The 24,416-nt window shown below is 48.4% G+C and overlaps 2 protein-coding genes and 2 long non-coding RNA genes across 25 annotated transcripts in view; 3 read left to right on the top strand and 1 right to left on the bottom strand.

Moving 5' to 3' along the window:
* Positions 1 to 6,422, top strand: part of ST6GAL1 (ST6 beta-galactoside alpha-2,6-sialyltransferase 1) — a 30,170-nt gene extending 23,748 nt beyond the window's left edge. For all 21 annotated transcript variants that reach the window (XM_085512793.1, XM_085512803.1, XM_085512799.1 and 18 more), the window contains 4 exons: positions 244 to 341; positions 3,165 to 3,266; positions 4,070 to 4,244; positions 4,936 to 6,422. In XM_085512793.1, coding sequence (XP_085368919.1) covers positions 244 to 341; positions 3,165 to 3,266; positions 4,070 to 4,244; positions 4,936 to 5,177 — 617 coding nt within the window. In that variant the 3' untranslated portion in view covers positions 5,178 to 6,422. The remainder of the gene's footprint in view (positions 1 to 243; positions 342 to 3,164; positions 3,267 to 4,069; positions 4,245 to 4,935) is intronic.
* A 1,570-nt stretch (positions 6,423 to 7,992) lies between these two features.
* The window catches only part of LOC107317951 (uncharacterized), a 34,625-nt gene continuing 18,201 nt past the window's right edge, over positions 7,993 to 24,416 (bottom strand). The window contains exon 3 of one of the 2 annotated variants that reach the window (XR_001557088.3): positions 7,993 to 8,256. This is a non-coding gene — a long non-coding RNA (uncharacterized LOC107317951). The remainder of the gene's footprint in view (positions 8,257 to 24,416) is intronic. The other variant, XR_001557086.3, reaches the window with a different exon arrangement.
* Positions 10,855 to 14,600, top strand: LOC146758838 (uncharacterized). The gene is made up of 3 exons (XR_014933179.1): positions 10,855 to 10,989; positions 11,931 to 12,063; positions 14,342 to 14,600. It is a non-coding gene; the product is annotated as an uncharacterized LOC146758838 (long non-coding RNA).
* LOC107317948 (G protein-coupled receptor 35-like) lies at positions 18,030 to 23,548 on the top strand. The gene has a single exon (XM_032446734.2). It carries the CDS (start codon positions 22,548 to 22,550, stop codon positions 23,478 to 23,480), a length of 933 nt encoding a protein of 310 aa, XP_032302625.2. The 5' UTR covers positions 18,030 to 22,547; the 3' UTR covers positions 23,481 to 23,548.

Genomic DNA, 24,416 nt, shown 5'->3' on the forward strand with positions numbered 1-24,416 from the left:
CAAACACCATTTGTAAGTGTACATTTGGGGGTGTAATAACGCTTGGTGTCTGGCTCAAGTTGTGTGTGTAAACTGTAGAATCATAGAATTATCAAGGTTGGAGATGACCTTCAAGGTTATCAAGTCCAACCATGAGCCCATCCCCACCATACCTGCTGGGCTGCTACTTGTGGTTACATGGCAAGTCTCCGTAGCTCCAAAGCCAGCTGTTAGCTCACTGCTTTCGCTCTGTTCTGCTTTCAGACAGCCATGATGCCGTCTTGAGGTTTAACGGGGCTCCTGTCAAGGGATTTCAAGAAGACGTGGGGCAAAAAACAACGATTCGTCTTGTTAACTCCCAGGTGGGTGTGATGGAAGTTCAAACAACCAGGCATGGCACAGCTGCATGTTTCTCCTCTGCTTGGAAGCTGAATCATAAAATCATCATAGGATGGACTGGGTTGAAAAGGACCATTATGATCATCTAGTTTCAACCCCCTGCTGTGTGCAGGTTTGCCAGCCATCAGATCAAGCTGCCCAGAGCCACATCCAGCCTGGGTGAATCCAGCTGAATGGTGGGGAATGGCCTTCCTCCTAACAGGGACATGGGCAAACCTTCTTCCCATTGCTAAGATACCTTCTGAGGCTCCGGCAATTAAATTAGCACGTGCTGGAGGCCGTGCTTCTTTTCTGCTTGGAGATGATGCGTTTTAATAGGGTCATTAAATGGCTGAAAATAAGTGTCCAAGAAATGCACTTAAGAACGTTTGCACCCTGCTGTGCTCTGCCCTGCAGCTTGCTCCTCTCAGTTCCCCTGTGTTCAATCAGCACTCAGATGTGGGATGGTTTGTCCTTGCTCAGCCAGTCTTTTTTTTTTTGGCAGCCACATCTGGCAGCTCACATCCTTCCTCTGCCCTGTTTGACCTTGTATTTTATCTTCCTTCTGTGTGCTTTATGATGACAGATAGGCGTTATCACTTGAGAAATCTTGCTCTGAAGAAAATGCCAATTGCCGCTCTTCCTGCGATACAAACTTGTTTGTCAGTGAAAATATGTACGTGACTTGGGTTATTTGCACAGGGAGGAGGGTAACACCATGACTGCATGTTGTGGGATAGCACCAACATTGCCGTGTGGCTGCTCTAGTTTTGGGCTAAATGTTAAGTGTGAGCACTGCTGCTGTTCCCCATGGCAGCTCTTGTTTTGGCTCTCACCATTGGCTCATCCTCAGTCCAGTCCTCAAATGAAAGAAGTGGGATGCTCTGTATCTAATCTATCAGTCTGTATTCATTGCTGTCCCTTTGGTGTGGGTGACCAGTGGCTCTGAGTTGCTAAATAGCTCTTTATTAAAAGAGCTACGTTTTCTTTAACAAACATAAGCAATGAGATTTGGGAACAGTACCCAGTTGTGAAGTTTGTTCACAAGTTGCAGACTTTAACTTTACAATGGGGTATATTGTTCATGTTTAAGAAGGAATGGGGTGATGATAGTGTCCGGAGAGAAATTTGGGATCCTCAGATCTGAGGATGGGCTTGCAGGTCCACAAGCTTGGTGTTTGTTCTAAATAGAGAAACTCTTTAATGTTCCCTTGCTTATTTTCTTAGACCTCGACTGTTCCCTCTGTCCTGCTTTTTTAATGGCATGTGTTCCTGTAGTCTCTACTGCAAAGCATCAATTTGCCCTGGGAAAGCTCTCACATCTTACAAAAGTAGGGGCTGAGGACACTGTGGGGGGGAATACTAATATCTTTATGTAGGACACGATTCCTTTCAGCTGAGCTGACCATGGAGCAGATTACCAAGGGCTTTCTCCTAGCTCTTGTTTACAGCCCTCCTTGGCTGTGTTGGAAAGCACTCTGCCATCACTGCATTTGCTGATATTGGCATTAATGAGTCTGCAGGGAAAAGAAAGGAGAGAGAACACCCACAGAGTGAAGTAAGGTTGTGATGGCTGAAAGAGCATGTTTGGATTACGGGTCAGAAACTGCATTAGCTGGAGAGCAGCTTATTATGATCTGGTGGGTAACTGTACCAGCAGTCGGTGCTGCGCTAGCAAGATATTTGCTAAGCAATGAGTTAGCTGGATAACAACTCTAACTAGTAAATGAATGGACTAGTCAGCTAATTAGAATCAAAAGACTGAGCAAGACAAGTAAGTTGTGTGTCAGTTTAAATGGTGTTTAAGTACTTAGAATCAGTCCCTCTATTGACAGAACAGGTAGGCACTGAAGGTATCAGGGAGCCAGAGGCCCACTTGGCCTCTTACAGCTGGGCTTTTGTGTCTCTGGGCAGCCCTTTGGAGGCTGGCGTGCCTCTGCTGGCTCACATGGCTGTGCTTGGCCCACCTTTGCTTCCTCAGCTTCTCTTGAATCGTCCTTCCACATGTTTCACATCAGCTTTTATTTTATTTCTTCCCTGGAAAAAAAAAAAAGTCCTGGAAGATTTCCAGCCTTTCAATGGAAAAAGCAAAATGAAAATGAAACTCCAGCGTTCCTCACCATTTCTGCCCCATGGCATCCCAGCCTTACCTGGCTGAGGGGCAGCCCATACCAGCTGCCTGCATCTATAGGAGCTGCACTGTGCTCCAGCTTTGGGGCACGCTGTCAGCAGGTGACCCAGATACTGTCACTGCTGCGAGGAAATGAGGCCACGCCGTGCTCATGGGGAAGGGAAAGCCTAATCCTCTGGAGCTGGAAACAGATGCGAGGAAACCCATTTTGCTTTTCGAGTAATAGACATCTGGGCCAGCCACAATGTCCCTGTGCACTGGTTAGCAGGGACGATCAGTTTGCTGCTGGAGGTGGCCTAGATACTTCAGGGTAAATGGAGTAGCTCTTAATTAGGCCTTTGGAGAGCATGAGGAAGATGGGAGCTGATTTTTATGACAGTGCTTCTCTTAGGCACAGCTAGTAAAGAGCTGCTGATGTGAGTTAAGCCCGAGGGCAGGGAGGGCAAAAGACCAGTGCCTGTCTCAGTGGCCTGTGCTTGCTTTTCAATGCAAACCCTTGTTAGTGCAGGTTGTTGGAGGCTGTGCCAGCAGTGTATGGGTGGCTGCAGGAGTCATGTCCTTACCTGTGTGCTTTGGGAGCAGCACAGGGGTGGCGATAGCTGTGCTCAGTGGGCTTTGCTGCTCCGCTGCTGCTGACTGTGTGTATCAATGTGTTGTGTTTGTTGTGTCATTCCAGCTGGTCACTGTCGAGGTGCAGCACTTCCTGAAGGATGCACTGTATAACACTGGAATCTTGATTGTCTGGGATCCAGCACCGTATCACGCAGAAATACATGAGGTGAGGCTGAGGCAATAAATAAGTAAATAAGATCAGGTGCATGCTTTGAAGTGCAGCTGTTAGCTTCCATCCTAATATGGACACTCACTCATTTTGAGGCTGTTCTTGTTTACTTCTTCCTCGTGCATTACGGTGGGGTTGGGTAACTCTAAAGATGTAAGTTAATGTCACCTCTCTGTGTCAGATTTTCCCTTGTGGGCATTGCAGTCCCTCTGGCATTATGGAAGTAGAAATGTTTTGCCCAGTCCTACATCTCCAAGTGGTGTCAGGGTATATGCACAGCCCATGTAAACTCACTGAAACCAGGATGGGGTATTTTTGGCATAGAAAAAGGTACCAAAATGGCTTTCAGTGTTTTTGTTGAAAGTAGAATGTTGTGATGTTAATGAGCTCAGCCTGCTTGAGGAGGTGGTGGTGGTTCTGGGGGCACTCTGCAGCATGGGATGCTTTGTGCTCAGTGTGGAGAGGCACAGGGGTCTGCAGCACTGAGACTTCTCAACATCACTGGCTGTTGGGGTTGCAGAGTGAAATGATATGAGAGAGCTGATCTTATATAATAGTCCTTCTTTGCCAGAGGGAAGAGATACAGGTTTTCCCCTTCTGTTCATTAAGGCAAGTCCCCTCAAAGACTTGAAGGGCAGGTTTGGTGATGTTGGGCAGCAAACAGCATGTAGAGATCCAGCAGGAGCTTTTCCCCTTGGCAGCAGCAGGTTAACCCACTGATAGCCTTCCTGTTTGCCGTTGGTTGTAGGATAGAGCATGCTGCAAATAAAACCATCTGCCTTCTTGTTTCTGTTTTCCAGTGGTACCGAAAACCAGACTACAAGTTTTTTGAAGCCTACAAGTTATATCGTGTCAGACATCCGGAGCAGCCCTTTTATATCCTGAATCCAAAGATGCAGTGGCAACTCTGGGATATTCTGCAGGAGAATTCCCTGGAGCATATTCAGCCCAACCCACCATCTTCAGGAATGCTGGGTGAGATAATGGCCCTCTAAACTTCACATTCAGCTTACAAGAGTTCTTCACAATGTCATTTTCCAAGACAGCCATGTAGTTACTGGGAGTGGATAAGCAGCTGAGAGACTGACTTTGTGCATGGTCTGACAGTGACAGGACAAGGGCTTTAAACTAAAACATGGGACATTTAGATTTGATATTAGGGAGAAATTCTTTACTCAGAGGGTGGTGAGGCCCTGGCACTGCTGCCCAGAGGAGTGTGCCCATCCCATATGGTGCTCAGGGCTGGGCTGGGGTCCTGGGCAGCCAGAGCTGGTGGGGAGCAGCCAGCGGAAGGCAGAACTTGATGGACTTTAAGGGACCTTTCAGCCTAAGCTGTTCTGTGATTTCTGCCAGTTAAATACCTCATGTTCTTTGCCAGCCTTGCTCTTGCCTGTACCAATTCCATCATCACATGAGCAAGACAATTGCATAAGAATACAGTCATGTTATTCCAGCATGGCTGTCACTGTAAACAGCTCGCTCTGGTCGAGTCCATCAGCTGTGTTGCAGCTGCACCAAGCAGCCCCATCCGGCCCTGTGAACTGAACTTTGGAAGGAGGAAGCCCTTCCCCTTGGAGTGGGGTGCTTCTTGCCTGGCCGCTCACCTCACTGCAGTGGTTTATGTGCTCTATGGGCTGCAATGATGTTTGTCTCTTTCCCTGTGCAGGCATTGTGATCATGATGACGCTCTGCAATGAGGTGGATGTGTATGAATTCCTCCCTTCTAAGCGGCTGACGGACATTTGCCACTACTACCAGAAGTTTCACGACCGTGCCTGCACCATGGGAGCTTACCACCCCCTCTTGTTTGAGAAAAACTTGGTGAAGCATTTAAATCAAGGCACCGATGAGGACATCTATACTCATGGGAAGGTTACTTTGCCCGGCTTCCGAAACATACACTGCTAACAAATCAGTTTTCCTTGTATTTAGACTCTTGCCTTGACTGTCGAAGCACTTTGAAAATCAGGGTTGTCGTATTTGTGATGTCTAAGCACTGGTGTGTTTTGACAGCTCTTCCACATCGCAACACTTTAGGGCTCTTTGGCATGGCTTCTCCAAACTGGAAGGCAGTGCAATACGTTGTGGTACATCCACGCAGTGTCTGCGTGAGCCTCTGCAATAAATGCCCTCCTCATGGGGCTGGGCTCATGCAGCTGGTGGATATCTGTCTTCAGCTCAACTGATGATGCTATATTGGAATCACGGGAGATGCTTTCTAAGCAGAGACTGCACGAGTCCGAATCACGTGCTGATAAAGTTCAGCTTGCTTCAAAGAGGTTCTGACAGCTGAAAGCCTGATCTACTGAGAAAGAAGAAACATTCTTTAATGTTTGTTCCTATCACCGTGGAGTTCTTTGGAGCAGTGATTTAAGGAGTCGCTGTTAGAGCTGGGTACCGATAAGCTCAGCTCCTAGTCCAAAGTATTTGATTTTACCATTAAAATAAGCAAGGCAACTTCCTATCAAAATAGAAGGCTTTTAAATCATCCGGGTGGCGTTTTTGACATATGAGAAGGGAGGCAATTCACAAATCAGAAACTTCTGCAAAATATTTTTAGACGTTTTAGTGGAGTGGTTTTTTTTTTTTGTTTTTAATATTTTTAAGCAAGTTTTATTGACCATTTACTTCTCCAGTACAGTGTCGTGTTTGGTACAGAAGTGTTTTGGTGGTGGTGTTGAAAGGTGCAGGTGGGAAAACTCACTGGAAGCTGGTACTTCTTTCCAACTCTCTGCTAATCTACCTCTGTAATTGTTGGCAAATTGTTTTCTGTCTTGTCTCCAGTCACAAAAAAAGCCACGTAGCAGCTGGATGGATGAGATGCAGCTCTCTATAAGCTTAGCAGGGCCATCCTGTTGCTGCTTTGTGCTTTCTGAACGCGTGGCCAACAGATGCGTTGCCTCCATCCTTCATCAGCACTGAGGAAGGAGATGTGCTCTGCTCCCTGTGCTGGAACTCAGGCAGATGGGAGCAGGGCACCTTTTCCCTCTCATGTAGCCTCATGGTGGAAGCAGCAGCTCTGCAATCTCTGCGCATCAATGACAACACCTTCTGAGTCCTTTTCCATACTGCTGTATTCCGTGGTTACCTGTAAAGAAAACCTTTTCTTCTCTTGTTTTGAATAAATCCTGTGAAGTCATTGGCCCATTCTTACCTCGGTGAAACCAGTGTATGAATATTGTTCCTGGGACATAGGGCCTTGCACCAGAGCAGCTGGGAACTGCAACGTGCTCCTTTCAGTGGGCACGTGGCCCCTGTCTGCCCCTCGGTGAGTGTTCTTTGTTGGGTCTGTCACTGATGTAGGTTGCTGATATGGACATGCTGGGTTTTTTTTTGTTTAATTTTAAATTCTGACCCTTCTGCCTCATTAAGCATTTGGTTTGTTCCCTCACACTGAGCTGGTTGGGCAATATCTTGGAGCTTCTCCTGCATGTAGCGCTTTACTGCTAACTTCATTCAGTGTGTGGTGAGCAGAACTGGTTTGGGCTGAGGTCGGACATGAACAGAGAAAAGCTGACTTTGGGGTTCACAAAACCTATTTCGATGCAGTTTCTTACTCTGACAGCAAGAGGAGATGCAGCCTGTAAGTGCATAATGCTGAATTTACCTCCTGACTTATTTTCTTCACAAAGCTGAGTATGTCAGTTAGCATAAGGGGATGCACGTGGATGAGTACCTTCCTGCTGCAGCTGCTCTTAAATTCAGAAGCCCAGCAGCAGAAAGGAGACCCTGCCATGCTGTCAGTGTTAATGCTGAATATGATTTTCAACGTGATACAGAATTGGATGGGGAGAGGGAACGGGAGGAGCGGAGGGAGTTGAGTGAAAGCCCTGTAGTTTCCTGCATGTAACTTCTGGCAGGAACGAAATCTCTTTAAACAGAAACAGATACTTTCCAAAGTGCAGTGAACTTGTTTTGCTGTCTGTGTGCCAGTGCTGAGCGTGCAGCCTGTTTTGATGGCCAGTGTGCTTTGAAAGTAGCCTTTCTGGGAACAAACCCAACCTGAAGTGCCTTTATTTCCATTCATGCTGAAATCTTGCAGTGCTTTTTCTGCCTGGCCCTGGGAGTCCATTACAAAAACAATAGCACAGCACTTCCAGGAGCCCACACGATTATAAACTCTCTTTAAAAAGAAGCTTTTCAGTAGATGCTGATGGATGTCTTTCATGTTAGAAAAATTTTTAGCCCTGGCATTTGTAATTTGCACTTCCAAAGAATACTGACATCTCGTGGGTTGGTGAAGACCCTGGAGTGGAAAGCAGCTTGCACTGACCGAGTGGGGGAGCCTTCAAGGCTGGGTTGGGTTAAGTGCTGGGCACCTCATCTGATGGGTGGCAGGAGGAGCTGGAACTGGATGGCCTATGTTATTCTGTGGTTTTATGATAGGGTTAGTGGAGTCGTGGGTACCTGCTCATGAAAGAATACAGGACCCTTCTTCTTTGTGTGGTGAGATGGGTGACTTGCTGGCCCTGCTGGTGGCTGTGCCTGGGCCGTAGCAATGGGGTAAAGGGAGCCTGCAGCAGGGGGTGTTTGATGGGGACGTTCCTCTTTATTTGTGCCCCTTTTTGTACAATAAAGCAGCATCATCTATGGTAGAAATTGAACACCTACTGCAGCAGGGAAAAATAGCAAATGCGTAGCTTTGGTGGTATGTGTGAAGGAGGAAGTGGTTTGTCAAGGCTATTTTCAGCACTGTTTGCCATAAAAGGGACAATACAGGAAATGGCTTTAAATTCAGTTTATTGGTTCTTTGACCGAGCTGCTATATTTTAACCCAAGCATGTGCTGTCCAACAGCGGGCCATCACATCACTGTGACAGCTTGCAGGGCTTCCTGGGGCTTGGAGGGTTCCAGATTCAGACCTGAAGCTCAGCCTATAGGATCTGGGAGGTTGAGAGGAATCATAGAATCACCAAGGTTGGAAAAGACCTCAAGGTCATCCAGTCCAAGTGGAATCACTCACCTGACTCAGTTAGAAGAGGGCATCCTGGGAGAAAGAGATAAAGACAACGTGAGCCATAACTGGTAGAAAACAGCATCTTATATACTGACACTGAACTGCTCTAATGTTGGGCTGTTATTAGGTCTAATCTTTTTATAGGACTGAGGTTTGTTTTCAGGAGCCCAGAGCTGATCAGCATTGCAGGCTGTGGAGCAAAGGCCCTTGGCACTCTGGATGCAGACAGTCCTTCTGTGTGGTTAGCAGAAGAAATAATACAGAAATGCAAAGGTTTTGCTGTGTTATTTTTTTTCCAGCTGACTGCCTTGAAGCCCTGACAGTTTGTAGCAGTTTGGAACTGTGTTAAGAACAAAGGAGCCTTTTGAGACTGAAAGTTGAGATGGTTTTGTCCTTTATTCTTTTGCTCTGCTTTATTCTTTTACCTTGAGGAATCCGAGCCTATCAAAATACGTGCCTTTCATCCGGTTTCTAAAGTTAACAGTGAACGCACGCCATGCTGGGACCCTGCTGGAACAGGTCAGTAGGAGATCTCTGGAGATGGGCCATGTCCTACTTGTACGCTGCAAATAAGACACCGACGTAAGTGTGTGCTGCTCAGGATTTGATTTTCATTTTGGCAAATGTCACAGCAGCACCCGTGCTCCTATTAGTCAATGCAAACAGCATTGAGCTCAAACGTATTTGATAGATGGGTATGATGAGCAGCCAGGTTAGGCATCCCACCCTACTCTGTCTCATTCCATGTTCTGTCTGGGAGAGACAGCAGTGGTTCTCGACACTAAATCCCGGAGCAGTTGGCAATGCCTGACTATCTCCTGGCTTAAAGGTTTTGATTGTGATGAGGTCATGTTTCAGAGATCAGAGCTGAGGCTGCAGGGCCTTTGCTGCAAGGCTGCGTGTTGCAGTGCTGCTGTGAGTGCTGAGTTGGTGACATCGCTGTGACCTTGCACCTAAGGCACCTCTCAGGAGTCACTGCTTGCTCAAAGCACGGGCTGGAGACTCCCATGCCACCTCTTGCTTAACTGCAGGTTAAAACTTTGCTCTTTATTTATCTGCTGATGTACCTCATGCTTGAAGTACAAGGGCCCTGGGTGGGCTGAAGCTGGGACAGGGTCCCCAGGACGCAGCTGGACAGCCCTTGCTGCAGCTCATCCCAGGATGGGGGAAGGTGCTTGCTCTGACAGCATGGTTTTCACTTGCCAAGCACTAAAAATGAAAAACCTTGACAAATATATGGTAGAAGTCAGCAGGAAATTGCATCTTCTGTGAGAAGGGGAGTGCTGTGAGCTGGGTTTCAGGAAATGATATTTAACCAGTGCCACTCCGGGTCCTGGCAGGCAGCCATTGGTGTCCAAAGTCAGTGCAGTTTTGCTGCAGGGTTAGTATGGAAAAGCCGTTCTACTGAACTGAATACACAGCAGAAATCCTGCAGTGCTTCAGAACTGGTTTCCATTCACAAACCTGAGGAGCTCTGTGCCTGCTGTGTTAACCTGAGCGAGATGCTCCGTGCTGATGTGCCACCGTGCTCTTCATGTAACCTGGTTTACAGTGTTTGGTGTCACTTAAGGAGTCTGCTCCTGCTCTGATGAGCCTCTGCTGGCCTTTGCTGCCACATGAGGTGTACATACACCTGTACGAGGGGAAGAGACAAGAAGATGGCTGCCCTCTTCCTCACCAGAGGTGTGCAGGAGATGTGCTGGGATATGGGGTCAGGAGCCCAGGCCCTGTCTGTCTGCCATCACATGGGAAAGTACAGCCATTTTAATACTCAGCCATTGCAGGAGGGGAGGGCCATGTTCACATCACTTTTTTTCCCCTAATCCTAATTTTCTGGCATGCTTTCTCCCTGGAAGCCAGAGCTATTAGCGTTTATTCTCTCAGGACTCGATGCTTCTCTTCATCTATGAGTCACTTTTCCAATTACAAATCTATCCAGCATTGCTCCTTGCTGTGATGAGCAGTAATGAGAAACACTCTGATCTCAAAGCAAAATAGGCCAAAGGGAAGAAGGGATGTGTCTCTGGGCTATGTCTTCTTTACAGAGCAGCTGGATGTGTATATTTATTGCTGGAAGCTTGGGGAGGCAATGGGGGGCTCCTCTGTCCCAATGGGGGACTCTTCCCTCAAGCAGGTTTTGGGATGGCCTGCTGGTGTCTGAACCATCCACGCCATCAGTGTTATCAGGGTAGATAACTGCCAGCAACTGCCTGGTTGCTGGCAGACAAGTTCCCACAGGCCCAGCTGGGTTTTTGTGCTTCATGTCTTAATTGCTTCATCCTTATCTGGAAATGAATTTGGAGAAGTACAGCTAAAACAAACATCCAGTCTCGTTCTTGGAAACACCAAGGTCTGTTTGCCAGACATGTCTGTGACCTTCCAGGTTAATGAGCAACGTTCTGAGGCTGCGTGGGGCTGCACCTCTCCCCTAGTTGGAAAATGGAAAGTCAGGTAGGTGGAGAATGTGGTGGGGAATGGGTTCAGCTCAGAATGAGCGGGGTCTCTGCATGATGGGCAGGTATAGGGCCATCTCTACAGGCGTTCTTTCACGTTCCAAGCCTCAGGCCAACAGTAAGCTCTAAAAGAAACAATAAATCCTATTTTCTGCTTCAGGAAGCATCAGTCAAGGGAAGCTACATTTGCAGTGTAATGCAGTATAAAACCTTATGGGTTTATTTTATTTTAAAGCTGAGTGTGTGTCCGTATCTGGATTAAACGGGCCCAGCAAATGGGTTTTATCTCAGTACGCCACGGTGGATTCTGGTGAGTAGAATGGAATTGGCTCATAAATGCTTAACCACTGCAGTTCCACTTGTGGATGCTTTGTTTCGTTTTGTTCTTGCGAATGGCAGAGGCTCTGTTCTCAGCAATGATACGAGGAGAAACAAGACTTTCTTTCCTTCCTGCCTTTGAGCCTGTGATGGGTTTTTGTGGGTCTGAAGCCCTGCTGTGAGAGCTCCCAGCAGCTGGAACTGTAATGCACTGCAGCTCAGTGCCCCCTGAAGCACTTGGGCACAGCCTAGAGGAGTGTGATGGCACTGGGGATGGTTTTACCAACTCATCAACAAACATGGGCTTATAGAGCAAGTCACAATACCCTCCTGCAACAGGGGAAGTCCAGATATTTACCATTGCTCCCTGTAAGGTGCACAAGGGATGGTTGGGACCCTGACATGCTGCGTGTCCCTGAGCTGGGCCCCCATGTGTGGCTCTGCCTGTGGCACTGCCCTCAGCTCGTGGACAGGGCCATGTCAGAGCATGGAAAAAGATTGTGAAACCTTCTGCTGAGATATTTGAGCCCTCAGTGTTTTTCTTACTAATTTTGAACCCGTGAGATGTTTCTCATGGGCTATTTATAGAGCAGCTTGCTCTATAAAGGCCCAGTGGGGCCTCAACCAGGGACACCGGCCAGCACAGCCATCATGATGTGCTTTGGCTCAGATGTGTGGGGTCCAGCCCCAAAGCACTCAGATGGGCGTTGAAGGTGATGCTGGTGGGATGGCAGTAGAGATCCAGCCTTCCCACCACCATCCCATTACATTTTGCTGCTGTGTGACAGGTGGCAGCAAGGAGGCAGTCTGACAGAATGGTGTCTGAAGCAAAGCTGTGCCACTGAATCTCCCATGCTGGTGAAAATGCACAGCTAAAGGTGGTGACCATCCAGGTTGGGTTCTTGCTAATTGATTTGCTGTGTGCTCCTACAGGGGTGTTGCTGGCTGCCCCCCTGCCCCATTCCCTCCTGTGCTTGTGTGCTCCTCAGGTGTTCTCTCCCCGAAGCAGTGGTTGCATGGGATTTGGGGCTGCCTTTCTAACCCCTCCTGCTAAAGGAGAACACAGGTAAAGCTCTTATTAGCTCTCTCTCTGCAGTTATGGACTAGGAGTGTCTCCTTATCTCTTTAACCTTCATGTAGCCCTTGCTTTGGAGGGAAAGATGAATAAAACAAGCAGCTGTGGAGATGGGAACTGCTTCACGGGGTTTGTGCTGTTTCATGCAGTGATCCTTCAAATCTATCAATGCATTAGCAACGGACTGTGATTTCTGAGCTGCCTCCATTGATTTAGCTGGTGTCTCACGTGTTGGAAGTGATGCAGGGCTGTCTTTGCAGGGTGAAGGCTGTGGCCACAAATCCAGAAGAAGCCAGTAAGCAGAGGTTTAATCTTGCTGCCAGACTTAAAACTAGAAGTTTACACTGTCCTTTATTTGCTTTTAATTCTGTTTAGCCACCAGGTGGTGTGAGGCTTCACTCAGGCTGTGTGATGGAGCAGCTGGGTTGTGACATGTGGGTGGGGATGCTCCAAGGGAAGAAGAGGTGTTTGCATATACTTGACCTCAGGGTTTTGGGGAAGAGGTGCTGTATTGAATTCATTCGGTTGTTTTAGGAAAGGAAACCCTTAGGACCTTTTGCCCCTGCTTCAGGTAAGGTCAGAAAGGCAGACAAACCCATACCGTGCTATACTCCCTTTTTACTTCTTAAGGATTTTCTCCCTTCCTAAAAAATACCTTGCAGTTTTCAATCTGATACTGTCAGGGAATGGCTTTGCAGGTAAGCAAGGCAGGTTTGGGTTTCCTTGCCAGCAGTCAGAAAGGATTACTTTCATCCTGCAAGGCCAGAAGGTTCTGCTGTCCTCACACTTCTGCAGTTCCCCCTGAAGCATTTCTGCTTTCAGATACGCGACTCCTATGGTCAGCAAAGGAAACCTGAGACCTGCTGGGCAGCAGTAAGAACAGGGTTTAAATAGAGGTCACTGTGGACATAGTAAATTCCTGATTGATATTGTTACTACATACTGTGCAGAAACAACAGAGTCATCACATGGCTGTGAAAATACACACAATGTGTTCTCAACAACAGCTGCAGTGATTGATTCTATGTTTCTATGATTGCTGGTTGGTGTCCAAAACCAGAGGTAAGGAAAGTTCTTCAGACCAAGGTGAGCACTGCTGGTGTTACAGGTCAGCCTCGGAGGGCTGTGATGAGGCAAAAAGCCACAGCTCTGCTGCTCTGACTCTGGGGAACTTCTGCCTCTCAGCCCCTGCAGTGTGCCAAGAGGAACTAAATGCATTGCAGGGATCAGCCAGGTAGCCAAGTTACTGATGCTATGGCTGCTGGGGTCTGAGTTTTTTCTACATGTAGGAGGGCAGTTGCTGAGCCCCTCTGAGTTTTATAAATCATAGAAACATAGAATAACTATGGTTGGAAATGACCACTAAGATCACAGCTTGGCACCAGCACTTTCTGCAGGGCCCGGCAGCTCCCCAGGCCCTGGTCACTGCAGCTCAGTGCTTTCTAGCTGATGCTTCAGGCAGGCAGAGCTGAGTTAGCAGCAGGGATCAGAGATGGAAACTGGTTTTAAAATAGTTGGGATTAATTTGAGGAACAAAAATCCCAATTATTCTCCTGATTGGGAAACCTTTCTGGAAGGAAGCGAGTACACCTGCGGGCAGGGGGCTGTGGAGGCTCCAGCAAGAGCAGCTGCACATTTCTTCCATGACCACAGAATTCTTGGCACTTGGTTTCCTGTCTGGGACTAAGTGTGATTCTTATGGGTAATGGAACACCTTATGCACAGGGAGAAATACTACAGGAGGGTTTTAGAAGCTCACAGGATTGGGAAAGATCTATCGTCAGGTTTAACCATTGCCTGGCACAGCCAAGACTGCAACCAACCCATGTCCCAGTGTACCATATCCACATGACTCTTAAATACCCTCAGGGATGGGACCTCCACCACCTCCTGGGCAGCCCAGGGCCTGTTTCCTTGTACCCTATCACTTGTCACCTGAGAAATGAGACCACAAGAGATAAACACTGTTGTGAGCATTTGTGATGTGCAGGAAGGAGGGCTGGTGCTTCAAAAGCTGCTGCATCCATTTAATAAAAGGACTGAAAAGTAGCTCCGCTGCACGAAGAGCAGGCACACCCCTGTTCTGAACCCTTTGCAGCTGAAAACAGCCGGGGTTCCTTGGAAGAGCTGAGTTTTGAGGGCAAGACTAAGGCTTTGCTGAAGACTTTGAAAGAAAGTGATGGCTATGGCACCTGCTTAGGGAACTGACTTTGTCTTCATTTTCCTTCTCTCCACTCCCCTTATTTGGTTGAGTTGATCTATATTTTAGCCACAAGGTGGCACACGGCCCTTCCCGGGGAGATCTGAGCGACATCGCAGGACAAGCGGCTTCTGAACAGAGCCAGAATTCAGGCTGAGCCACTGCTGCCTCCAGAATAAAGCCCAGACAGACAACGCCTGGGATGGCTCGAGTCTTTCCAATGACACAGCTGAAGGAACACCTGGACCTTACTTTGTGTGGGGCTCACAGATGCTACTCTTGTGCTGGAAGAATAGGGTTGATTTCCAAATAAACACATTGGTGCTGATTTTCTCTTTGATTTATTGATTTTTGTTTTCAAAACCAACGCATGGGTGGCAGGTTGATGTCACAACCACCACGTCTGGCTTTGGCCAGAGGGGCAGGAGAGAGCCTGGTCACCCCAGTAATTCCCAGCAGCCTCCAACTGCAGCGACAGCCCTTGGATGAATGAAGGCAGCAGCACTGTGCAAATTACTTTTTCTTTCTTATCCATAATAAGACAGGTAATAATCCTCCTACTGGGCTAATTACAGCCAATGAAAATAACTCCCACTGATTGTATTAGAAGAATAACCACTTACATGAAACAGAGTGAATAGGGATTATTATTTTGTACACGGCTCTCCCTTGCCCCATCTATTCTGTCCTCAGTAAATCTCAGTGTAATTAATCACTGAGGATTAAACACTGCAGGGGAAGGAGCAGGAAATTATGTAAAAGCAAAATGCTGCTTGGGCTTACCATAAATTTGGGTTATCTGTCTCAAAGAAAACATTTCCTAGTCTGACTCCAATGGAATAAACCTATTCTCAGGTGTGTATGGAGCTAATGTAGAAAGGCAGTGACTGTGGAAGAGCTGGGTTGGCTCTTTGGGTATTCCAGAAGCAAAGGAATACACAGAGGGGCCTCAGCAAGCAGCAGACAGGGTGGGCCCAGCTCCCTCAGCCTGTCCTCATAGGGGAGGTGCTCCAGTACCCTGATCATCTTTGTGGCCCTCCACTGGACCGTCTCCAACAGCTCTTTGTCTTTCTGGTACTGAGGGCTCCATACCTGGACACAGTACTCCAGATGGGGCCTCACAAGAGCAGAGTAGAGAGGGATAATCACCTCCCTATCCCTGATGGCCAACCTCTCTCCTGATGGAGCCCAAGATACAATTTGCTTTCTGAGCTGCAAGAGCACACTGCTGGCTCATGTTAAGTTTCTCATCCATCAGGACCCCCAGGCCCTTCTCTGCTGAGCTGCTCAACACACACACATATATTTGAGTAGCAGACGGGTCAAGATGCTTTAAAAAATTCTGGGGTCTCCAAGGAGAGATCCCACTCTATTCTCTCCTTCCAAGTCCAAGGGCTTCACTTAGTAAACATTTTCCTGCCATTAACCTTTGCATTAGTTGCCCTATGACAGGTCACAGCAAAGATCATCAGAGAGGGTAGATAATAGGCTGTGAAAACAAAGGAAAATGTTAATGGATTCTTTCTTCTCTCTTTCAAAACCTTAATGGCTTCTCTAAGTGTGCTAAAAGCCAAAGTGCCCCATGCACTCAGGGGGCCGCAGACCTTTACAGAAAGGACTTCAGAACAGGGAAAGGACACTCACTGCAGAGCCTCCACCAGGCTGCTCCCATCTGTTAGGTTACCAGATCACTTGCTCACTTCTTTGCCCTCCAAGCCACCAACCAGGCACCCACACTGAGCTGGCACCAGCTGCCCCTGGCTCTCCTAGTGATGTCCGGGCAGGATTGCTTTATACCTGCAAGGCATAACAACATCCCCTGATGTGGCTTGCAACCTTCCTGCAGCAGTATGGCCAATTCCTTGCACTGAAGGATGTGGTATTGCTCTAAGCAGGGGATTGAGGCCAGAGAGCAGCAAGCATCCAAATGTCATGGGAAACATTGCTGCCCACACACTGCAAGGCTGTCCAAGTCCCAGAGAGGCTGCAGGTCTGCTAACAGCTGCTATTTTCCACTGAGCACAGCCAGTTGTTCCAGTGTCCAACAGAATGATTAGAAAAACAGTAATTAACTACTCCTAAACAGACTGAAAGCAAGATGAAGACGAGTAGTGGTTTAGAGGAAAAGCAATTCAGTGACTGGGAATCAGGAGAGCAAGGTGAGGGGTTTCCTGTGAGAAAAGGTTTGTGATGAAACATAATTGAGTGGAAGGGAAAGGAGGAACCACAACCCATTGAATTAAGCATGTAACCAAGCAGAGCTGATTGCTTCCCTGCCTTAAGCACACAGTGTGGTTTCTTGGGTCAGATTTACTGGCACCAACCATTTCTTTATGAGAAGAAAACTGCCCAGCAGTGAAAGTACCACTGGGGATTTGTATCAGTGCAAGGGGTCTGGGGTGCAGCCTGCACTTGGTGTGGGTATGTGAATTTTGGTAATGTCAAAGGAAATAGGGCACCTGGAGAGGGTGGAGGTGGTTTCTGCTGGGGAAAGCAGACCTTTGCAGCTCCTCTTATCAGTGTGTTAGCCAGGCTGCACTTTATACAAGCATCACAAGAGTTTTCTATATAGGCATCACAGCTGCCTACAAGAGTTTCCCTGTCCCCAAATCACACGTGCTGCAATGAAAGGCTATTCTAAACAATAGACAGCGAGAAGAGGTAAAGGGTCAGAAGCCCAAATAAGAAGCTGTTGTGACTATTACAGAAGCAAAGCTCAGTCAGGTTTAGCATTCACTTTACTTGCACCAAGTAAAGCCCTGCCTCCGACAAGCACTGAATGGCATTGAGGTCATGAGAAGATGTTAATCTTCAGTCTCACCACTCGTATCACTAGCATCTGGAAAATGTATTGCGGCCAGACTTTTGCACAGGAGACCTGATGGGAAACTTGCTGCTTTCCTGAGTAAGAAGTTGTGGTCAAACGCTCTAACACAGGTGAAATGTCAGAGCAAGGCAGATGAAGCCCCAGGCACCAGTTCCTTGTTACGTGGGATCCAGCACATGGCAGTTTGCTTGCTCTACCCAGCACTGTGCACTCCTGTAGCTGCCACCCATGGAGAGCAGCACCATGAGCTGTACTGCATCATCCTCACCAGATTTCCTGCCCAGGTGTTGACCCCTCATTCTAGGAAGTACAGAGTCCTTCATATGAGACTCCATGAGAGGCACATCTGTGCTGACAGCAGCCAACAGCAGTGTTAGGTCAGCGGCTTTGTGTCACACTGCCTCCAGTTCTCAATGGTGACACACATGGGTATCAGTGATGATACTGATGAAATGCAGGGAGGAAAAAGAAATAAAGGTAGAGGGTGTTTGCTTTTCTGCCCTATTGAAGGTGGTGCAATTAAAGGTCACTCGGCATCGCATGAAGTTTGGCATCATCCCACGTAGGCGTTCCTCCTGTTTCACACCACAACCTCAACCACACAGTCTAGCCTTGCGTAGCGCAATAGATTTTATCAACACAGAAACAGATGCAATCTGTGCTAGCATCCTTCCATCCTGGGATGTGGTGGTAGGCTGAAGAAAACACAAAGAGAAGCGGAGGAGGCCGGATTTTTCTGGGTTTGTTTCTTGCAACAGAGTTGTCCATATCTTGGAACAGGCAGATGGTTCCCAGTAAAGCTGACCTGGGATTCACTAGGCAAAACCTTTGTCACACATGGCTGTCTGCTGGGCAGATGATGGCTGTAATCCAAGCTGTAATCTACAGCAATAGGAATAGGCAGTCTGTAGGGCCTTTTTGGAGGGGAAAAGGAGGGGAAAATCAGCTTACCTTCAGAAGACTCTCTCCAGTGAGATACCCTCACCTCCTCTACCAGCCCTTAAATGAGGTCTGGGAAGGGCTGGATCCTGCCTCCACCCTTGCAGTCACTCAGGTACATTGCATGCACCTGAGCTCCCCTGGGCTGGCCCTGCCTTCCACCAGGTGCTCAATCACTGCTTCAAGCTGTGGCTTCTTTTCTGCTACACCCACCCTCCACGGATGGCAGCACAGGGCAGAGCAGTTCTGTGGCTGCAAAGTACATGACGGTGACCACATTATTGACCGACTGCCAGCACTACTTTTTCTACTGGTTTAAGTAAAGTCAGTGATGCTTTCAATAAAAAACTCAGAGGCCTTCTATGCTTAGTGACCTCAGCATGTTGATCTGCATGTCTGAACGCTTGCTCCTTTTCTGGCTCCTAGGGGAGCAGCTCTCCCCAACACCAGGGCTGCCATGTCATTGACCCCAAATGGGGGCTGTCCCTTGGCCCTGCACTGCACTGTGCCTCACGATGGATGGGGTTTCTCCCCAAAATGGCCTTCAGGACCCCACAGGGAGACCTGTGGGCAAGACATGCCCACACCATGATAACTCCTCATCCTGCAGGAGCTCCCCACCACGCAGTGAGACAGCCACAGCCATGTCTAGAGGTGGGTGACAGCTGTGCAACTCATGAGTCACTGCCCATCCTGTCCCACTTCACATGGCAGAGTTCATGCCTCAGCTCACACACTGCGGTGAGCGTGGGCACCACCAGCACGGAGACAGCCAAGGCTGAAGGCTTTGCTTTCCCCACAAACACAGGAGAAAGCAGAGCACTTGTGCCCACCTGGCTAGATAGGAGACCTCTTTGGGTCTGGTGGATGGTGAGCACAGCTGCAGCAAAGTGCTCCTTTCAGCCTGGTGTCATCATTCTACTGTTAACTGAAACAGTAGGGTCTGTGTGTAAAAGTGCATATATGGCAACGTGGCTGTGTCCTGCGCCTCATAAGACTCTATAACAGCTTACCTTGCTGCACTGCCAATGCAAACTCGGGGGGCTGTGGGCACAACACCCCCAGCCCCAAAGGAGCAGTCCGGCTTCAGGCTGCAGAACCAACCCTCGCTTGGATGACTCATTCCCATACTGGTTTCTCACCCTCTGTGGACACAAAGATGCTAATCAACAAGTCTCCCATAGAAGGAAATCACCCTCCTGTGATAGTTTCCACTGCATCACTTCCACCAGACACTGAAGCCCACTGCCACCCTGAACCCCCAGGGAACTCTTTGCATCCATCCCCTGTGCCTTTTTCCATTCAGCACAACTCTGTGCTTCTTTTGGGGTGAATGCAAGGTATGTAAACCTTCATGTAAGTGGAGCAGTGTGGGTGGCTTTCATCTCTGTGACCTTCTGTTAGGTGCCCTGATCTGCACCTCCAGGGCACCCACTTTTGCAGCACGTGGAGTGCCCTGTGTGCTCCCTTATGAACAGCCAACAGCAGCCCTGCACCAAAGGAGTGCTGTTACAGCTGGTTGGGTACTGAGGGTCAGTGGGCAGCAAGGCCATTCCCCATCAGCCCTAAGGCACACTCATTGCTAACATCAGTTAGACAATCCACCTCTGGGCCCTTTGGTGCTTACAGCTGCCTCTCCCTCATCAGCCTCTACCAGAGCAGGATCTGACAAGTGAAGCTCTGCACCAAGACCGTGGCAGAACCCCCAGGCTCCTGAAGGCAGGGGAGCAGCTGGAGCCCTGCCATCACAGCCACCCCTTGCTACACCACTGCCCCATGCAACAAACCCATCCTAAGGGGCTCTTGGAGCAGCCACGTCCATCTGAGGAGGCTGTGAGATGTTCTCCACCCTAGGGATTGCCTGTGCCATACACTGAACTGTCTAGGACTGCACAAGGATGGCCCTGCACCTTCAGCTGCTCGAGTGAGCCGGTAACAGATGCTGCACTTTCCTGGCTGTGCCCAGCCTGGCTGTCAGCACAGCAGCCCAGCTCTGCATTTACTGGGCACACCCTCTAGCCAATGACCACACTTCTAGGCAGTGCCAAGTGATGAGGCACTGAGTCCTCATGGAAAGCATTACGGCCAGCAGATGATCAGAACAAGCAAACGTGAGATCCTTTATCACGCAGGAGGAGGAGGCGCTATAGAAGCCTTCAAGTACTTGTGAGCTGTCAGTTCAGGTGCATCATGTGTGCCTGACCATACCCCCTCTGGCCTTACTCCTGCTACGCTGCTGCCGGTACCTGCTGGAACTTTGTGGCTTCACACCTACAGGTAACTTCACCCTGTCTTGTTCTCATGCTTTCCATGCTCAGGGGCCTGCCATGGTGGGGAGGAGATGGAGGAAGCCTGGCTTCTCTGATCCAGCACAGATGCTGCCGCACATGGTCCTGCTCAGCAGCTGTACTTCTGAGATGTTCTTCTCCTGTGCTTACTGCAGGAAGAGTGGAGCAGGCTGCTTTCTAACAGCAGCTGGCAGCTAGAAACTAAGCAATTCTCTTTGTCACCCCACCACGTGTTGGCCACCATGGTGCTGCTGTGACACCCACTGTGTCTCCATCTTCTGTCTCACACTGCTTTCTCTGAGCTCTCTGCTCAAGGTCAGGTAAGAGCTGGAGAAAAATGTGCCCAGCCCTGGTCTTGCTCCCACATCCCAGCTTCCCAGCCTGCTTCAGTCTGTGCTGTGCTGTGCTGTGCTGTGCTGTGCTGTCATCCCTCTGGCCCCAGCCTGCTCCCACTCCTGCAGGAGCAGTGAGATGCTCCGGTACTGCAGCCATCACCTCATCACCTCTGGCCCACCTTAAGCATTTATAGCAGCTGGAGATTGTGCTAGTTTATCATGTAGCATCTCTTAGAGGAAGCTTACTGTTCGCCCATACTTTATCTGTGCTGCCTTGTCTGCTTTCACACCCTCTGCCAGTTTCCTCCCTCCTCCCGCAGCCTGTGAGCTCCTGGCCAGCAACACCTGCAAGCCCTGAGCTGCAGGGCAGGTCACTGGTGGTTTGCCTGTGCTGTACTTCAGCACAGCCAACCTAAAGCAACCTGGACCTGCAAAGATGTGGTGAGCTTAACATGGCAGCTGCACCATGGAGGAAGGTGTTTCCCTGCTGCTACTTACTGAGGTTCAGAGAGGTTTTCCTTGGGCGACAGCAAGCAGGCAGCAAGAGGCAATCTCTGTTGGGAAACCCAGACTTGAGCATGCAATAACCATGTGAAAGCTCCGTGCAGGAGTCACATTAACATCTGCTGTGTCCAGGATGCTTGTCTAACCACTTAGCACTTGAGGTATTTGTGCATTTATCAGTTAGCAGGCCTGCAGCCCAATGCTACAGGCAGCACCCTCACCATCTGAGCACAAGCTCTGTGTTGTTCTCAGGGGCAAATAACTGCTTAACCAGGGCTCTGCTGTCGCAGTGTCTCCCTGCATTTCTGAGGATTTCACCACATCTCCCACCATTAGTGAAATGGAGACTGACTCCCAGTTGAATGGTAAAATCTTGTTTTAAAAATAAAAGGTTATATTATTTCCAGTGCGCACTGAGATGCAAGCAGAAATTCCACAACATCACTGATTCAGAGAAAGCCCTGTGTGCAGGACACACAGAGCTGCTCTGTGTATGATGGAGCCTGATAAAAGCTGATTTTATCAGCTCTTCACACAACCAGCACTGCCATGAAGCATCTGACAGACAGTGTGACAGAAGCTCAAGACCTACTCTTACGTCTCAGGGTGTTTTCCCCGAGAAGGCAACACTTACGTCCTTATTTACAGCTCCTTGTCATGCACCAGCATTTCCTCTTTTGGCCAAGTCTTTCTGTTTTCTATTTGCAGACTTGTACTCTCTTCTAGAATGAACAGGTTTAATGTTCGTTCAATCTGTCCTTCCCTGCAGGGAGGAGGAGAGCAGCATGTCTCACTCACTCCCTTTGGGTTTGGTCATGCCTTGGGATGCAGGACTTGGATTCTGCTCTGTTTTCTTCATCTCAGAGCAGGAGCAGCAGGTCCTGGGCCAGGAGACCCATTAGAAGAGTTTCTGCCCATGGGTTATGCATGCTTAGTGCTGGCTGCTGCAGTCCCTGCCTACCTCAAAACCAAGTCAGAATCATTTTGCTTCATCTGCACAGGTTGGCTTAGAGAATTAATAGTGACATTATCACAGGTTGTCCTGGTATCCATGTGTTATCTTCTGTGTGTCATTCCCCCCCTCATTCTACAGCTCCTATTTAATTGAGCCTGCCTGCTGTGTCCTATTGGAAGCGCTCCCAGATATATTTACTCATAAACTGAGTAAACATAAACAGAGCTTGGGACGGAGATGCATCCCAGTTACAGTCTGCCTGGCAAAGCCAATCTTGTGGACTTAAATTCACATTTATAACAGAGTAAATATTTCCTTAAACGCCGTTTTTATAGGAACCACGCATCTATTGAGAGGTAGGAACGTCTTACCATTTTTCCCCCATTTCAGGTCTCAGACCATCACATGCCATTCACATATAAGGACAATGAATGAGTCCAGGAGCTGCAGTCTCACACACATAGAGGTGAATTCCCATGTTCGTGTTGCTGAATTTGCTCTATATATCCTCACGTTCTTTTTTGGAGCCATTTTTAATGTCCTTGCCCTATGGGTGTTCTTCTGCAAAATAAAGAAGTGGACAGAAACCAGGGTTTATGCCATCAACTTGGTCTTCGCTGATTTCTTTGTCATCTGCATCTTGCCTTTCATGGCATATTTGATCTGGAAGAACTCAGCCCGAGATGAACTCTGCCAGTTTGTAGAGGCAATGTACTCCATCAACATGGTAGTGAGCATCTACATCATTTCATTTATCTCCATTGACCGGTACCTCGGTATAAAGCACCCCCTGAAAGCGAGGGCCTTCAGGTCTCCATCCAAAGCTGCTGTTCTCTGTGGGCTCCTGTGGCTTGCTGTCACCATTGGAAGCATCTCAAAACATCAGCAGAGATATGCTGACTTCTGCTTTCAGTACGACACCGGCGTGCCCACCACTGTGAGACTGCTTTCCTTTTTCTTCATTTTCACTCTTCCATTAGCAGTCTTGACCTTTTGTTCCATAGAAATCATCAGGAGCCTTAAGAGACAGCTGAAGACAAACTCACTGGAGGAGAAGTCAATCCAGAAAGCTCTTTACATCATTTATGCCAATCTGTTTGTGTTTCTGCTCTGTTTTCTGCCTCCCTACATCATATTCATTGCCAAGATTGTAATGGAGCACACTGAAACTACCTGTTCCTTGATCCACTTTGTGAAGAACTTCTCCTCCATGACACGGTGCATTGCCACGTCCAACTGCTGCCTGGACTGCGTCTGCTACTACTTTGTGACCAAGGAGTTCCAGGAAGCCATCCTGCTGCCCAAGTCCAGCACTGCCAGAACAACACAAACCCGTTCTGTGCAGACACATGTTTGCTAAAGAAAGGAAAAAACTAAACAATAAGAAACCACAACCAAATTCTACAATGGCAAGAGATGATATGGCTGCGCTATTATGGGGATAACCTCCCAACTTTCACTCCAAGGAGAGCTTTGTCATGTGTATCATTGCTATGCTGTAATTTCTACTCTGTGTTTCTGTTAAGCTGATAAACTGTTTTATTCAGAGATGCCAAAGTGAATCTGCAGTGGTGGTGCGTTAACATGTTCCCTTCCCCTCCATGTGTTACTCTTATGGGAAGAAGGGTGGCCCTTGCATGTCACCCTGTTTTATTTCAGGCTGCGACTAAAGTCAACTCAACGTAAAACACAAAAGCCAACAAAAACCAAGTCTGTACTGTGCTTTATCTCATGGTGTATCTCAGATTGCTTGCATTAAAACAATCTGATGGTGCCAGGCTGGACACCAGGTTTGCCCTGCTGGCAGCAGAGCAGGCTCAGGGTAGCATCACACAGCTGGACACAGATGGGCACATCTGGGTTTCCACAGTCAGCCCACACCTCTCACATTTCCATGGGTATGTGCTATGAGAAAGCAGCCCAGAAAAGCCAGTGGGGAGAACAGGGTGGGGAGAAGAGGATGATCCCCTGTGTGTTCTTCTTTGCTGCCTAGGAGAGGCAGCAGTTTTCTTTCTAAATACTGACAAATCTCAGTATCTGCTGCCAAGTGCTGCCCAGGCACTGCCTGAAGAGAGCAGAGCACCAGAAACTGACTTAATGGAGTACTGCTGTGTCCTGAGCCATCCCCTGCCTGTTTGCATGATTTCCTTCCTCCTGACACCCACAGAACTCTCCCCTGTGTGCCAGTGTCTCCTACCTGTGCCTGGTTGGCCATAACTGCCAATTCTGATGTGGCATTTCCCATCACTTCCATCTCATCCATGGAAAACAAGCACCATGCAGAAGACAAGTGGGC

This window comes from Coturnix japonica, chromosome 12, assembly GCF_054131305.1.
Source record: "Coturnix japonica strain WE chromosome 12, WE-NBRP24, whole genome shotgun sequence".
Classification (NCBI taxonomy): domain Eukaryota; kingdom Metazoa; phylum Chordata; class Aves; order Galliformes; family Phasianidae; genus Coturnix; species Coturnix japonica.